The 17798-nt window shown below is 34.4% G+C and overlaps 1 protein-coding gene and 1 non-coding gene across 2 annotated transcripts in view; both read left to right on the top strand.

Moving 5' to 3' along the window:
* The window catches only part of CSMD3 (CUB and Sushi multiple domains 3), an 893237-nt gene that overhangs the window by 609156 nt on the left and 266283 nt on the right, over nucleotides 1-17798 (top strand). The window contains 1 exon segment of the mRNA XM_028533680.2: nucleotides 4484-4640. Coding sequence (XP_028389481.1) covers nucleotides 4484-4640 — 157 coding nt within the window.
* LOC114514912 lies at nucleotides 3699-3860 on the top strand. Its single transcript, XR_003686140.1, has one exon. It is a non-coding gene; the product is annotated as a U1 spliceosomal RNA (small nuclear RNA).

The following is a 17798-nucleotide window of genomic DNA, read 5'->3' as shown; positions in this document are numbered from 1 at the left end:
TTCGTTGTGCCCCCAGCTCCCTCACTAAAATGTACCAGCTCTTATAACTGAGGAAACACAATATAGCTATTTCCAAGGCACAAATATTTGAATGCAAACAAAAGTTCTCTGCTCTGTTTCACATTACTTTTGGAGGAACACATAAGGTTTAAAATATAGTCCTTTTTGATTAACCATTGTAAAACGTATTCTTTCTTTTTCACTCACAATTTGGTGTCTTGTTAGAAAAACATGTATTTATGTTTCCAAATCAATCTGTACAACAAATGATCAAAAATAAAAATTCTAATGTTTATGAGCAGGGATAAGTTGGAGGTTTGTACACATAGTACACATGTATTTCTCTCTTTTGATTTTACTTTTTATGTACTTTCTGCTCTTAGGTTTAAGTAACATCTTTCTTGCTAATTCATTGGAAAAATGACTGAGTGTATGCTTTCTAATCATACACATATTATAAAATTAACAACAGTTTTGAGGGTTGATAATCAGTTCATCAACGTAGGGTTTGACCTTCCAGGCTTAGGAGGCTCTGTACACCATAACTAATTTAGAGGCCTGATCCATTACAAAAGGTTTGGTAATTGAAAAATGGCAGTATTAAGTTCTAGTCTGTTCCACTGTTAGACTACCAAATTAACTGCAACCTTTTAACAAATTAGAGTCTTATCAAGTAATTTTATTAACATTATAAAATCACTCAGTGTCTTTCATGATATTAACTCTTAAATTGACTTGAAATTCCATATTTGGCATAAAAATAAGTCTTCTGGGTCAGAATTAGGTGCTCAGTGACTAAGAATGTTTCTGTGGGCAACACTAAGAGTCTGTTCCCTTCCAACGAAAATGTGTTACACAGTTATCTAATTTTTTACCTTTCTAATTTCTGATAAAAATAGATATTGATTAAGATATATGCTGAAAATAATGATAACATTAATTTACAATGCATCTTAAAAAGGAAAAATAGGCCCATTTATATAAAACTATTCTTAAAGGTCCTGATTTTAGTAAGAATAGAATTGTGACAAGTAACAATCCCAAATAAAATTCCTCATGCTTCTGATCAGACCCAATAATGACTGTTATGGTAAATTTACTTTTAAGTGAAAGGTACTTTTTTTTATGATCTCTTATTTGTGTGCTTTGTACTCATGTCTCCTTCAAAAGTAATTTGTTTTTGGCTACACTACATTGTCCTTCCTTGTTGCCTTTATGCTTCCATAGTTATTTGAATACATTTGAAGGATTTTATTTACCAGTTAAACAGCATCGCCTTATTACTGTAAAATTATTCTTTTCCAAAAGCCTTCTGAACACTTGCTTTTCATTGGATTTAATAATTTTGTACATGCTTTTAAAATTCATGGTTGGATAATCACGCCTCATTGTACTTTCTTAATTATAGTAGTGCTTCTTTAGCATTTGTTTTCTACCTTTTGACTATACATTGTGAAATAAATGCAGGAAATGTAGTTCCTGCATTTTGGTATTGAATTAGGTCCTCCCAGATGGGCATCAGATAATTCTTTCCCTGTTTTTTAATGTTTTTCCTTTCCATGCCCTTCTTTTAGTAATTATTCTTAAAATTATTTCTCTAAGAAAGTTTCTTTTGAAAAGAAGAAAGTATGCCTCTAGCTTAAAAATATACAAAGGTCCAAAATAAAAGTTTCTCCTGTAATAGAAAATATTAGATTAATTTTTAAAACTTTCTTTGAGTTAAGAAGAATGTCTTAATATTTTTTTAATTTTTATTCCCAGAACCAAACACATGCATGGAAGTATTGTTAAATTACTTTGTTAGTTTTTACATTGTTATATATATATCAATGATTTATAAATATGGAGTCAAGTAATGGCCCTTGCTATCATTAAACATTTTTTATTGCCATCAAAATTTGATAGAAAAAAATTGTTAGGAGAGACTTAAAAAATTTTCAACAACCAGTTTTTGTTTACTCAGTTATAGTAAGTACTTGTTTAGTTTCTATTTTCCCTTTATTTGACTGTTTTTGTTTGATGGACTGGAAGTTCTTTCAGTGTGTCTACAACATGAATCAGAACTAGGTAAAATCCAAAAGACAATTATATATACTTAACATGGGAATCAAATTATATATTGATGGGAAGTAAGGGAAATAAAATGAAACTGTTCTTTGGGGTCACCTTGACAATATTAACACAAATAAGATCTACCAGATTTACTGGGTATATGAACTATTTCATTTCATAAAACAAATGTATTCAGAAGTGGACTTCTGGCAATATTGAACATTTGAAACTCACAGACACAAAAGTTGTGTTTTCTGATCCTTGCTTCCAAATTATCCCTGATTAATAACATTCCTAAGTGAAAAGTTGAATCTTATAAAACCAGAAAGGGCAGAAAGGGCTTGTCACTGTAGACTTGAAACTTCCTGTGCAGAAAAGGGAATGGGGAATGTGATTAGAAGAGTATATTAAGTGTCTTTAATATATTTGTGTGGTATGTTAAAGTTTGTGTTGTCCCTATAACATTTAAATGTGTATCCAGAATAAGTAAGCAGAAAACTGAAAATAGCTGAATATCAATAAGCACATACTTAAGGGAATTAAGTAATCAGAGGGAAGAAAGACAAAGTTAAATACATAATAACAGGAGCTATGCATTAATTTGAATTAGAAAAGCATTAAAAGAGAAATTCGTGATAATTTTAAAAGTTATGAGAAATTGTAATAATATAAGTAGAGATGAGAGAGGGAGACTTTCTAGAGTTTAACTAATGATTTTAAAATTTAGAATTGTCTTAGAAGACCTAAAAAGAAATTAGTCTCTGATGAAACTCTAGTTGTTAGTGTGAAAGATCCAGTGAAAGATTGTTTCCATAGGGAAAAATAGATAAATTTCAGAAGAGAGAATATAAAAGAATTGCAACATAGTTTGGAGACGTGAATATGTAAATAATAGGAATTCCAGGTGGAAAATAAAAGGATCAAAAGAACAGAATAATGGAATAAATAAAAACTCCAGAACATTTTCTTGTATTAAAGAAAGTCTTGAATCTGCAGATAGAAAAGGCTCATTATTTTGTTGGAATAATCCAGCTTAGAAATATGGTTAAAATTTTCCCATTCATTTTATTAAGTTCAACTTAACACTAAAACCTGATAAAGATAATTTGAAAAAAAGAAAATTATACATGAGTTTTTATTTATAAACTATAGAAAACACTGTAAATAGATTTTCAAATTAAACCAAATAAACTAGCACAATAAAAATAGATCATTCAGATTAATAGAATAACAATAATTGCCATTGTGTATGACCTAGAAATCCCCCCTTAGGTGATAAAAATGTAGTAAATACCACACTTGAGAAGCACTGGTGCCATAGAAAGATCACTGGATTAGGATGTTAGTGACCCAACTCTGACTCTAACGTCAGGTCAGAGAAAGACACTTCCAAGCCAGAGACATAACTTTGAGCAGTATTTTTCCATTCATTCTACTCATTAGCATTCAACTAAGAGACTCCCAGCCCCAGCAAAATCTGCTTATTTTGACATTACTTTTAGTGGCAAAAAGCTTGAGTTTGTTAATATGGAAATGATACAGGAAGTTGTGTTAACGTCACTGTATGAAATACTACACAGTGCTCAAAAGGAAGACTATCTACTGACCTGAAGAGGTGTCCAGAATGTGTGGGTGAAAGAAAAGCTATATTTACCTGGCAGGGGAGACACCATGATCATGAAGGTGGTCTCCCCATGGCAAGACTTATCCATTGCACTCGGCATGTGCTGACCCCTACCGTTTCCCCAAATGTGGGAAACTAGACTGCATAATTCATGCTAGTGGGGGCCTATGTTCAGGCCTCCCCTGAAAAAAAGAAGAAAGAAAACAAGGCAAGTGAGAGTGCAATGGAGTGATGCTTCGGAGCTTATCAGTTTTGTTTTTGTATACTTTTGACTTGTCGAATTAGTTTCTAAAAGCAGTTAGTTCTCTTGTCCTTGATATTTAATAAATGTAAAAAGTGAAACAAGTGAAAGAACATGGGTAAGTTATAGAACTTGCAAAATAAGCGAGTGCATTTTATATTATTTATGTTACTAGAAAAGCAGGTGTTTGGTCCCCTTGAGGGAGTTGCATTTGAAAAACAACCAACCAACCTAGGAAACTAATTTCTCCATAGGTCTTCTCAATTTTAAGTTGTTTGCCATAAAAAGTCATTGCTTTTATAATAAGAGCAAAATTACACAACATGAGTTTGAATATTACTTAGATTCTACTGAGCATGGAGTAATAAAATTATGCATGTGCATTTTAACTCTTAACTTGATATTTGTAGGAATTTATATGCATCTATAATTGTCCTTTGGAAACATGCAGTAAACTGATTTAAGAAGAGTATAATAATTTTCTCTTTTACATGTATATATAAATATATCCTTTGAGTTGGTGATTATTGGCACATTTATGTTGTAATTATACATATATTTTGCAGATTTATGATGGAAAAGATAAAACGACTCATCTATTAGGTGCTTTCACTGGTGCATCTCTGAGAGGACTGACACTTAGTAGTACTTCAAATCAGCTCTGGCTAGAATTTAATTCTGATTCTGAAGGGACAGATGAAGGCTTTCAACTTGTCTATACCAGTAAGTATTTTGGAAGAATAAAGTTATCAAACACTAATGCTGAGTATTTGTTAAATAATTAAAGTACATGAGGTGAAGTGATATCCAACATTTGATAATAGACTTGCTATTAGGAATTAAATGAAGATGTTGGCTTGGACTTATTCCCACCCACCACCCTCTCTGTGGTAATGCAGCAAGTAAATAAACCGGTGGGGCTTAGAGGATGTATATGAGGCTGTAGATTGAGGTATGGAACGCCCTTCTAAATATATAATTTTATTTGACCCTAACAACAATTCCATAAATTATAGGTATCCTCACTGTTGCTATTTTACATTTGAAACAACTAAGGTTCAGAAGCTAATTAATCTGTAACTTTGAGCTTATTTATGTATTTTCTAAATGGCACTATTCTCCTCATTGAATATTTAAGAAATACACAATTAAACTTTTTGGTAGATAGACATTTAATATTTCAGCTCCCACCGTAATTGCAAAACAGGCGCAATACATGTGTAACCATAGTAGTTGGACAGTCATTGATGACAAACGATGGTTTTAGGTGATTTTATAACGAAGAATAGCTAAGTTTTTGTTTTGTTTTGTTTTGTTGTTGAACTGCTTTATTAAAAATAACTTCATACAAGCCTATTCTATGATATTGAAGTCAGCTATTCTAACAGTTAACAGGTAGCAGTTCAAAGACTGAGAACCAGGTGGCTTACTTCAATTGTTGTATGAATTTATTTCATCAATGTCACAATATAAGAAACAGACTAATAGCATCCATGTCCAATAAATTATATTCAAATAACATATTTATAAGATACTACTTAAAAGTAAAGCACATGTAAAATTAAAGTGGTTACATGTGTTTAATAAATTTCCATCTACTAGATCAAGTCAGTTTTTAAAAGTTTACATTATTTATTTAATATAGCAAAATAAATTAAGTAGCAATATCCAGGAATCTTTAGTATTAGAATATTTGGGAAAAAAATCTAATGACCCCTATAAATTTTCTAAAGAAGTAAGATGTATAGAAACTATCACAGAAACTGTGAAATTAAAAAGGTTACAGCATTTAAGGTATTCACATGGGATCCTAAAGGGAATCTGAATCAAATTATCATTTCTGAAAATAGTCTTTCTTAATGTTATGAGGAGTAGTAGATAAGAGAGTATAATGATTCATTATATTAAAATATCCTTGTGCATAATACTGAGAGATTACTCTTGCTCCCTGATTATCTGAAGGCTTTTTCTACTTGTTCTTTAATTGTTACATCATTAACATTAAGAAAACATAAATTAACAAAATGAATGTTGAAAGCCTACTTTTAATTCCTGAGAACTATTATATAATGTGATTTCTTATGAAGTCCTTCCAAAGACAAATGAAATGCAAGCAATCTGTGTTACAAATATTACTGTATGATAGACTAAACTAATGGTATTGAGGATTATTGTTCAGATATAATTAATGTGATCTCTTCAGAAAGGAAAATATTTTTAAATCTACTTTCCTCTTCTCCTTTCTCTGTTTTCAAACAGGGCTGCTGACATTTTTCAAGTCATGGCTCAGTGTTTACATAATAGTCTTTCTTTGTTCTGCATCATTTTGCATTTATCCATGTCTAAAATGTTAATGGATTTCATAGAGAAAATCTGGATTTTCTTTTCTGATATTTAAACTCTGTGTAACTTGAGGCTATTCATGCAAAGATATTGTGCATTGTAGGACATACCTAAATTTTTATTTAATTGAATTTACTCAGGTGACATATCTGGATTTTTAAATTGTATGGGGTGCTTGGGTGTCTGGAATAAGGAAAATCATTGACTTTCTTGTCATTGGCCTGAGCTATTGGGTGTCAAAAAAAGAGAAAGAAACCTTAAAAAGCAAATATTTGAAGTCACTCTTCTTTTTGAATGACTCTAGTTGGTCATTATGGAATGCACATCTTTATGAAGATGGGAAGATAAAGAGTTTCAGAAGAGAGTATAAGGCAATTATTTTTAAAAGGGCAGATGTACATCTATAAATCTGTGTTTATATCTACAACTAATGTAATAGTTATCACACTGCATGGTGGCTATATTTTTTCAAACATATTGTGCATAGTTTTTTGGTTTTTTCCCTTCCTAATATTTTAGTTGATTTCAGTTCAGTTGCATCTTTTTCCATATTCTTAATAAGTTAACATGTGATCTTAACACTGAGTTTATAAAATGCCTTTGTGATACAGAAGATTCTACCAGGCCACATATTTCAAATATTCATAAAATTCTTAGAAGCAATAATGAATTTCCTAACATGAGAGTATTTGCTAAGGTGTTCACTTATAGGAAAAAATGAAAAAGAGCACATATTTGTGTTTGAATTCCTGTGTCCAGTCATTCCTAAGTCTAACACCACCCCTGCCATTAAGAGAATTTGAGAGAGGAGAGAGAACATTAGGGTAAGGCAGGTCAGGTATAGATCCATGAATTAGATAGTATTCAAGGTAGGGCTGGTAGGCCACAGAAGGAAATGGGAGGTACTCCAGGCAAAGAGAATAGAATGAAGAAAGGCACAGAGATTAGAAAGAACACATTAAGTACATTCAAGGCACATAATACAATTCAGACTAATCCTACTTCCATAGATTCTCATAGCTTAGTCTTAGCATAAAGAAGCCTTTCATGACCACCCTTGTCTAATGACACACTATTTAATGAAAGTCACTTTCTATCTTAATACTGTCTGTTTTGTTGACTTAATAACACTTGCTGTTTGTGGTTATTTTCAGTTTGGGGTAGACAGAATCTCATTTGACTAAGATAAAAACGAAGAAATGTTTTAGAACAGGCCATTAAGCTTTATTTTATTTCAGTTGTCTCATTGGTCCATTGGTTAATTATGAATAGCAAAATGGACTGGTGGAAATGCTGGCTGAGAGGACTGCTTTCGGCTTTAAGAAATGAAAAACCCAACCATGGCTTAAACAACCACGGTTTATTTCTATTGTTAATACAAGACAAAGGACAACAAAGAAGGTGCATAGGTTTTGAGTCAACTGTTCAATCTGGTCAGTAAGGGCCCTGCCCCTGTCTTGCTGCTGCAGCATCTCTAGTGTTCTCTGTCTGTCCTCGTGCTCGTTGGGACACGGTCACAGATGGATACATTTGGGGCAGGAGGGAAGAGGGAACAGGCAGTACCAACCACACGTGTTCATTTTATTAGGGATGACAATCATCTGTCAGACATTCTCTAATCTCTCTTTGTCTACAACTGGGCGTGTAGCTCTGCCTAAATGTTCCAGCACAGCACACCAGAAAATTAAGTATGTGGCTGATTAAATGGTTTGCTATTAGACCATCATGATACACTGCGTGATATGACTCTATGTTTCTGCTGGGGACAAAACCAGGAGTTTGTTACTGAGAAAGAAGTGAAAAAGAGATATTAAAAAGACAGCTTAGAGTTTCTACGATTAGGTACAACTGTAATAGACATTCCAAAAATAGAAGTTCAAAGATATTGTATTATTATATGCTTCCATGGTCATTGGTGTTGTGGAAGCCCAGAGAATCTTGGGTGTTTAGAAAAGAAAAGCATTTGGTTTACCCATTGTTAATATTAGCTTTACTACAGTGAGAAGACAGTAAACTTTTCTCACTTTCCTCCAACAATAAATAAATTATATACATACTCAGTATAAAAATGCTGCATCACACTGGAGGGGAGAACATGTCCTCTTCCTTTATGTTATAAAGCAAATTACACTTCTTCTGTCTCTATCCTTTAGAATTGTCAAGAATAATCTTAGTTAGTCTTTTGTGGAGATATTCTTTTTCCCCCTAATAAGTTTCTCAGTCAATCCTAGTTTGATTATACAGTTGAAGTGTGGACAGATACGCTGCTTGAATATAAAATCTCTGCTGCACTTGGCCAGACCTTGACTGCACCACGTGGGGGATCCCACTGCTCTTCATCCCTCCGGCCTCTCGGAAGTAATTACTTCCTTGAGTCAGATCACTCTTCCATTCTCCTCAAAATAATGGCAGCAATTACTCTTGCCCTTGAGAAATCTGAAACTCACCCCAAATAAAGATCCAGATGAAGCATATTTTCAGGTGCTTTGTATAACACAAATTAGTGGTTAATTTCCCTCTGAGCGATGAAGATGTAGCTATCTTTCCTAGAGGATGTAGAGGAGTAAAGTAAGAAAAATTACTGTTCCTTTTTCTAAAGCTGGAAGAACAGATCAGACATTAGGGTCTCAATAGAGTATCTTGCTAAAATATCACTCTGCTCTGGATAACTCTCTACATAATTGAACTTGAAAAATCCTAATGAGATACTCTGACCAGACCTCTTTAGCCTCTCAATGCATATTTCAAGAATGCATTTCTAAACCTAATCTTCTTTACTGTATTTCTTTCTTTAAAGGCTATGTTGTGAAAAATGTCATTTTTATTTGGTGGCTTGTCTTATCTTCCCTTTCCTGAGCTAGAACCAACTTATTTATTGTTGAAATCATTGATTAATTTGGTCATAGGTTTAAATTTTGTCTTTCCCCACTGACATGTTTTATGGTCTAGGGACAAAGAAAACAATGAACAAGACAAAGTGTATGCCCACGTGGAGCCAACTTTTTAATTGCGCTAAGACAAAAAATAAAGACATGAACAAAACATAAGAGAACTGCAGTTAGAATTAGTTTGTAATTGGACAATGGGATAGATACTATGAAGTTGACGGGGCTACGGTAGCTGGTTAGCTCAGGGACTCTATCTCAGATGAAGCATCACCTGGATTGATCCTCGGGTTATAAAAAGGGGCAACACATTCAGATCTGAGGGTAGCAGGCTCTAGGCAGATACTAGGTGCAGAGGCCTGAGCAAGGCCTGAGACTGAGTTATTTACCTGGAGCTGGACAAGGAAGAAGAAGGGGACCCAGTGGAAGCTAGGCAGGAGAGAGGTGGGCTAAAAAGCACACCGAGACTTTTAAATACCATGTTAAATATAAGAGTTTAAAACAATAGCTCGCATTTATCTGCCACCTACTAGATACGAGACATAAGCCTGTGAGTGAGGTCCTGGTACGCCCCATGAGAAGAGGAGGAAAAACGAAGCCCAAGGTCACGTAGCTGATAAATGCAGACACGGAAACCCAACGGAGGAGTTCCGCTTCCAGAATCCATGCTCTTAAGTACTACACTCTGTAACTCCCAACCTATTGGAGACGTTTTAGTTTTAAAATTCCATGAATGAATACTTTTTATTATCCAGCGATAATAAACATTAATGCAATTCTTCCCAAAGACACTTTTGTCATTTTATGCCTGAGAGCCTGAATGCTTTCCTATGGGTAAGTGGTCTGTAGGGCAGTGACTTGCTTCTAGGCTCTTTTATGGTGTTTATCAGGCTTTTAAACTCTGTTCCTTCATTGTATATTCTCTCAGCTCTTTATTTGTAGTTACTCCACTTTCTTTCAGTAGAAACGAATGGGGTATTTTAAGCTACCCACGGCAGAGCTAAATTGTTTGCTTTTGATGGATCATAGCATCGTCTTCTGTAAAGCTGATCTGGTAAATGTCCAGAACAGCCATTAGGCAGTACCTCTGGGTTCAGATGTCCCCTTGTTATCACTTCTGTACATTTAAGTCACTAAAAAGCCTAACCGAGACACGTGTTACCCCAAAGGGAGAAGTTCAGATATATTTGGACTCTTTTAGGCTTCCAAGTTTTTTTGTTGTTCGTTTGTTTGTTTATTTCCTTGAAAAAATTAATAAGCCACACAGAACAGGGCCATTTTAATTTTTATATTCAAATTAAAGATGGACATTAGCTAATATATGATGCCTTTTCTCGTGTGCTAGCCTTATAGATATGTAGGAAGGTAATGGCTAGCGGGAGAGGGGTAAATGGGACTAAAATGTGATGTAAAAGAATACAATAAAGATTACATTTAAAAATAAACCATTTATTTTAACTACCAGTATCTTATTAGCAATCTTAACCATGAAAATTAATCAAATGACCAATTAACTCTAACTTTATTATTAGTATATAATATACTTAATGCAAAGGCAAGTAAAAAATAATTAAATTATAAGGGAGCAACAGAGTTACATCATGTATTCCTAAATAGCCTATAAACAAATATAGCCACTTAAACCAAATATTTTTGGCATTCCTTTTATTCTTTAAATCTTAAATTAACCAAATAATAAAGGAAATATCAATTAATGATAATTATGTAACAAAAGGTATTCTAACTATAATATTAAAGAAATATTTCTTGATTATCTATTTATATGGACAATATTGGATATAATTGAACTTGAATGACAAGAGTCATTACCATTTTCACAGCCTTCACATCCCAAAAGCTTTTGCAAATTTCGAACTTAAGTTCCACATTCCTACAAATTTATTCTTTACATAAAATTTCCTTTCTGGCAGCTGAGGACATATAGGAGTATCAAAACTTTTAAATGTTTAGAAAAAAGATGCCTCCTGAAATAGCTCTGTTCGAGAAAGATTTCTAAAACAAAATATGCACGCAGAGACCCGTCCACAGGCAGGAGCATTCCGGCCCTCCTCAGCACGTCCTGAAGGGCAGAGGTGGAAACCTGACAACTGTGTTTCCTGTGTTCTTGCCAGTGAGGATCTCTGCTTAGAACCTGCCACGTAAAGACAGCCCGTGAGGCTGGAAGGTGGGACAGTGGAGAAGCCGTTCTTTCCCTCCGGCACCTTCAGCAGCAGCGTGTAGCTGAGCTGGCAGGCGGATGCATGGCAGCAGCTTCCCGGAACTGGGCTTCCTGGAAGCCAGCAGTGGTCTTCTGACCTCCGCTCCCTCCACATGTCATGTTTTCCCTCTAATTGTTTTATACTGAATCTTAGCAACTCAGACTATTTAGGAGCTCCTGTTTTCCTGACCAAGCCCCAGTCATTAAATACATTTTTTAATTTCTCTATAACAAACAGACCACAAAAAAAGTAAAAAGATAAGGCATTTTAGGAGGTACTATGTATATATATGTTTATATGTTTTAATATATATAATGTGTTTTATATCTATATATCTATATATTTAATATCTATATATTTTTTCATATATATGAAAAACATACACTATGAAAAAAATTCTACAAGTGAATAAGAAAAGAATTCCTGACAGAAAATATGGATAAAAGAATACTTTACAGTAGAGGGTATTCCCATGGCCAATATACAAAAGAAATAAATGCTTAATAGAAATTAAGAAATGAAGAGTAAACCCCAAGTAATATGCTATTGCATATTCACAAAATTGGTAAAAGTTGAAAAAGCTATACAATACCAAGTATTGATGACAGTCTGCATAGCTTGAAACTCTTTTATCTTTGGTATATATACACTGGTAGAGTTGCTTAGATGAGTAATTTGGCAATACCAGTAAAATATTATTAACATATTTATCTAGATTGCACCACATATCATTTGGCCAAATAACAAATGGCTGATGGTTAAAAAGAAAATTTCAGGAAAAGCTGAATATCACCATTCCTGAATGATGTATATACACAAACCAACACATTTTTCTCTGAACTTTATAGATAGGATTTAGAATGTCAGCAGATTAAGAAAAAATTCTTTACCTTACCTCTTCTTTCTCCAGCCTAGAATACATATCGATAACTTCCACAATCTTTTGTTTGTTTGTTTAAATTCTTAACTTCTACAAGCTAAAAATTGTGAGGATTGTCTTCTGAAAGCCTTCTTCCAAAGTTCTGTAATTTCAAAATTTGATATGCTTGATATAGTTTGATTAGTGAAAATAAGAGTGTATCAATATTTTATTCACTTGATCAGTGAGAAAAAGGAATGTGTAGTTATTTGTCAACAGTCTCTATTTATAATTTATACTCCCACTATATTCTCCATTAGGTCTGAATCAAAAAGAATCATCATAGCTATTGTGTATGTCATGGATTATTTCCTGCTCGTGAATTTTAAAAGAGCAAAGTTGACATTCTGCTTTATATACATCCTAATATAAACATAAAGAATACTAAAAGAAGTCTTTTTTTCTTTCAAGACTAATGGCCTAAATGAAATTTAATGCCTAAATATTAAATATAATTCTTAAAGATTACTCTGCTACATATTATGAATTAAATCCAACAAAGTGTTCTGTAGAGATTACTTATGATAGAATAATCTAATTCTCATTTTTCTCCTTAGAATAGGTAAAGGTCACCAGAGGGTACCAACTTCCAGTTATAAAATAAGTTCTAGGAATATAATGTACAACATGGTGATTATAGTTCATTGTGTTATATTATAAATTTGCAAGTTGCTAAGAGAGTAGATCTTAAAAGTTCTCATCACAAGAAAAATAATTGTAACTCTTTTTGGTGATGGATATTAACTGGACTTATTGTGGAGGTCACTTCACAATACTGTATATACAAATGTTGAATCATTATGTTATATACCTGAAATGAGTATGTTGTACACTAACTTGAAAAAAAACAACTTGTAGTCCTGGCTGGTGAGGCTCAGTGGATAGAGTACTGTCCTGCAAAACAAATGGTGGCCAGTTCTATTCTCAGTCAAAGCACATGCCTGAGATGCTGCCAGGTCTCCAGTAGGAGGTGCACAAGAGGCAACCACACATTGATGTTTCTCTCCTGAAAGTTTGGGTCAAGAATGTGGGTGCTCGTCATACATGGCAAACTATGGTAATTCAGAACATTCACAAGCTCTTAGTAGGGAAAGACCAGGCAGGGAATGAGGAGGGACACAAATGGAACTTGAACTTGTTTTGCAACATTTGTCCTTTTATTAGTAATGTTACTGTGACTATTAATCAATTATTGTATTAATCTGAAAATGAATTTTAATTAAAATTAATATTAACCTGAAGCTACCATGACTCTAGAATGTCATAGAGTGAGATGGTAGTAACATTATCCTTTCTACCCCTTGGTAGGTTTCAAATTAAAACTAAAAACTAAATTAGAAACCCTTAGAAAATAGAGTACATGTGGCAGGAAAGACATTAGGTCTCAGTTTAAGTTATTCAGCAAATTAAAAGGATTCAGGTCATGGGAACTTTTCAGTTACTTTTGTGCTCTAGAAATTTTCATTTCATCAGACTATCAAATTTCACAAGGAATGGGGGATATTTATAGCGTATGTGACTTTTCATCCAAGTCTTTATTTAATTGTAAGTTTTAAGTATTTGAGCTTTTCAATGAAAAGACTGGCAGCTGAATGTTTCCATAAGATAAGAGAGTTCTGAATATTTATGAATAAGCAACAATAATTCCACCAAATTGGACTAAGTTATGTTGTACTTTGTAGGTTATGTGCTATTGTCCATGTGCATGTTTATCTACAATGCAAAATACTAAAAATTCTCTTAATTTACAAAGACTGTCTCCATTTTACCTCATCACCAGCAATTGCAGACCACATTTACAGAATATTCAAACTAAGGAGGGTGCATTTAGTAATAACCCTTGAAAAGAAAACTTGATTTCCATTTTTGCTTTGATTGATGATATGTGGTGAAACTCAAAAGTGGTTGCATCTTGAATAAATGGAATATTATGTCTGGTAGAAAGAATGCGATCTTGCTATTTTTCAGCAGGGGCACTTTAAAACTAGTGTCAAATATGCAGATCCATGCAAACTTACCCATTTTAAAGTTACAACTTTTGCTGTTTCTACTTCTGTGTTTGAAAGACTGACTTTCTTTAAAGATTTTATTTATTTATTTTTAGAGAGGGAAGGGAGGGAGAAAGAGAGAGAGAGAGAGGTATCAATGTGTGGTTGCTGGGTGCCGTGGCCTGCAACCCAGGTATGTGGCCTGACTGGGAATCGAACCTGCGACATTTTGGTTCGCAGCCCACGCTCAATTTACTGAGCTACGCCAGCCAGGACTGAAAGACTGACTTTTTTGATCATGTACCCTTCATGTGTTTTTTTTTTTCATTGTTTCATGAATTTCAGTTTCTTATCAGCATTATTTTAGTTTCTTTTCTAGTTGACTCCTGGAGATAATTGCCTGTAAGAATCCAAATGCACTCATGAACATTATTGAACATCTATGTGCCAGGATTTGTGCTGGGTGGGCATTGTGGGAAAGAAAAAAAAATTCCAGTTTTAGGGAAACAAACAAAAGAAGCAAATTATTGTAAATGAAGTAAAATGTACAGAGTGATTCTATGGGTTAACAGAGGAGGGAATGATTAAGGAATGGGTCCTAAAAGAGACAAGGAAGGGATTCTTTCTTTTTTGTTTTCCTCCAAGAGCTAATGTATCCCTCATGATACAGAAAATCTAGTATACACTCATTACTTTCAGCTTACAGGTTTTGGTAATGTTATGTATGCTTTGATACTCTAAAAAGCCAACAATGTCAATTAGTTATTTGACATCAGTAATCTAATTCACATTCTTTTTTTTTTTCTTTCTAGTTCAAGTTTACACTAATTTGGTCAAGGATCTATGCCTATAAAAGTGATGGAAATCTCTTTTTGATTATCATATGATTTAAGACACAAAGTTTTTCCTTGTCTCCAACTTTATGTGTCTTAAAATCACATATTTCCCTCATGAATGATGCCATATAGAATATTATTTTTCATTGGTGTTGGAATGAAGTTATTTTCACTTTCCTGCCACCACTTTCCCCCCCACTCCACTCACTCCCACCTCCTACGCTCCATACTTCCCCCCTTTGGCTTTGTCCATGGTTCCTTTATACATGCTCCTTGATGATACTTTCCCTTCTTTCCCTCATTATCTCCCTCCCTCCTCCCCTCTGGTTGCAGTCAGTTTGTTTTTTATTCCAATGTCTCTGTTTATATTTTGCTGGCTTGTTTGTTTGTTGATTAGGTTCCACTTAAAGGTGAGATCATATGGTATTTGTCTTTCACTGCCTGACTTATTTCATTTAGCACAGTACTCTCCAATTCCATCCAAGCTGTCATGAAGAGTAGTAGTTCCTTCTTTTTTCTGCATAGTATTCTATCATGTAAATGTACCACAGTTTTCTGATCCACTCATTTACTGATGGACACCTAAGTTGCTTCCAACATTTGCCTATTGTAAATTGTGCTGCTATGAATATTGGGGTGCATAGGTTCTTTTGATTTGGTGTTTCAATATTCTTAGGGTATAATCCCAGCAGTGGAACTGAAGAACAGAGTAGGAGGAATCACCATACCTGACATCAAACTATATTACAGGGCCACAGTAATCAAAACAGTCTGGTACAGGCATAAGAACAGACACATAGATCAATGGAACAGAATAGAGCGCCCAGAAATAAACCTAAGTCTCTATGGTCAATTAATATTCAACAAAGGGGGTAGAAGCATAAAATGGAGTAAAAATAGCCTCTTCAGCAAATGGTGTTGGGAGATCTGGACAACTACATGCAAAAAAAATGAAACTTGACCACCAACTTACACCATACACAAAAATAAACTGAAGATGGATAAAAGACTTAAATGTAGGTCCTGATAACATAAAAGTCCTAGCAGAATATATAGGCAGGCAAATTTCAGATATTCCACACAGCAATATTTTCTCAGATATGTCCCCTAGAGCAAGGGACATAATGGAAAGAATAAACAAATGGGACTTCATCAAAATAAAAGCTTCTGCATGGCTTAAGAAAAGATCAGCAAAGTGAAAAGGAAACCAACTGTATGGGAAAATATATTTGCCAATGATATCTTGGACAAGGGTTTGATCTCCCAAATATACAAAGAACTCACACATCTCCACTCCTGGAAGACAAACAACCCAATTAAAAACTGGGCAAAGGACCTAAACAGACACTTCTCCAGGGAGGACATACCAAAGGCCCAGAGACATATGAAAGGATGCTCAGCATCACTAGCCATCAGAGAGATGCAAATTAAAACCACAGTGAGACACCACTTCACACGTGTCAGAATGACTACCATAACCAAATCCACAAAGAGCAAGTGCTGGTGAGGTTGTGGAGAAAATGGAACCCTAGGGCACTGTTGGTGGGAATGCAGATTGGTGCAGCCACTGTGGAAAACAGTATGAAATTTCCTCAAAAACCTAAAACTGGAACAGCCTTATAGAATGTTCTTTGTCATCCTCTAGTCTCAGAAGTCATAACTGATATAATTTTCCACCTAACTATTATTAATTTTTGTAAAATGTTAAATCTAGAATTCCATAGCTGGGGAACTTATTAGGTTTTGGTGACTAGTGTCACGTTTGGTTTAAATTAATGAAGGATCCTTTTCTTCTTCTCAGAATCTTAACTGTTCATGATGCTCTGGTTGCTAGGTTTCTAATATCCATCTTTATTAATTTCATTCTGAATGTGCACACAAAGTCTTCTGGATCTAGAGAGATCAAATCATTCTTAAGATGTAACAATAGCAATAATAAGCCCGTCAGCCCCCTTTGACCCAGCCCTTAACCCTGTAGTAACAAGATGAAAATCAGATAGAAAAACCTGCACAGGTGGACGAGGACAAGGAGTGAAGAAAAATAGGCTTGCCCTGCTTAAAGTATAGCTGTCGCCCTGTCCTTTCTGGAAAGGAGAGGGGAAAATATTTTCACTTTTGAGATGAGACAGGAAGGACCCTAGGTTTTTATTCTAACCTTTGGAATTCAAATACATCTCTCCAGAGGCCAGATTAGCCTCCTGTGTCTCCAGTTTTTGTAATCTGGAAATGCCTGTAAGGTCCCGGGCCTCATTTTCCCTTGAATGTAAACACGAACTCCTCCAAGTTTGGTAGATCTCCATGGGATTCTCTTACCACTGTTACAGTTGCAAAATAACTTATCAAGCATTGCTCAGGCCCCAGGTCCCCAAGTTTCCAGTAAAATTAATGCAAAAGCCCCCACTCTGCAGAAACACAGCATTATTATACCCCACAGTGACAACATTTAGGAAGAAAAATATGTGTTATTTTTTTTTCCTGTGAGAGTTTTTCAGAGCTGTGCATTTCTGGAGAAATCAGAATATAACAATTCAGATTTCTTCATGTTAGTTACTGTGGCATATTACCCCTTGATAAAGAATATATTAAATATGGAACTATTTCACATTCTTCTAAGACTATAGAAGTAGAGCAGTCTGAATTTATATTTGTAATGGACATATTTGTTGCTTGGAAAGTTGTGATTTCACATAC

Source organism: Phyllostomus discolor, chromosome 7 (assembly GCF_004126475.2).
Source record: "Phyllostomus discolor isolate MPI-MPIP mPhyDis1 chromosome 7, mPhyDis1.pri.v3, whole genome shotgun sequence".
Lineage (NCBI taxonomy): Eukaryota > Metazoa > Chordata > Mammalia > Chiroptera > Phyllostomidae > Phyllostomus > Phyllostomus discolor.
The sequence above is the reverse complement of the archived record's forward strand: the minus strand, read 5'-3'. Positions and strand labels throughout refer to the sequence as shown.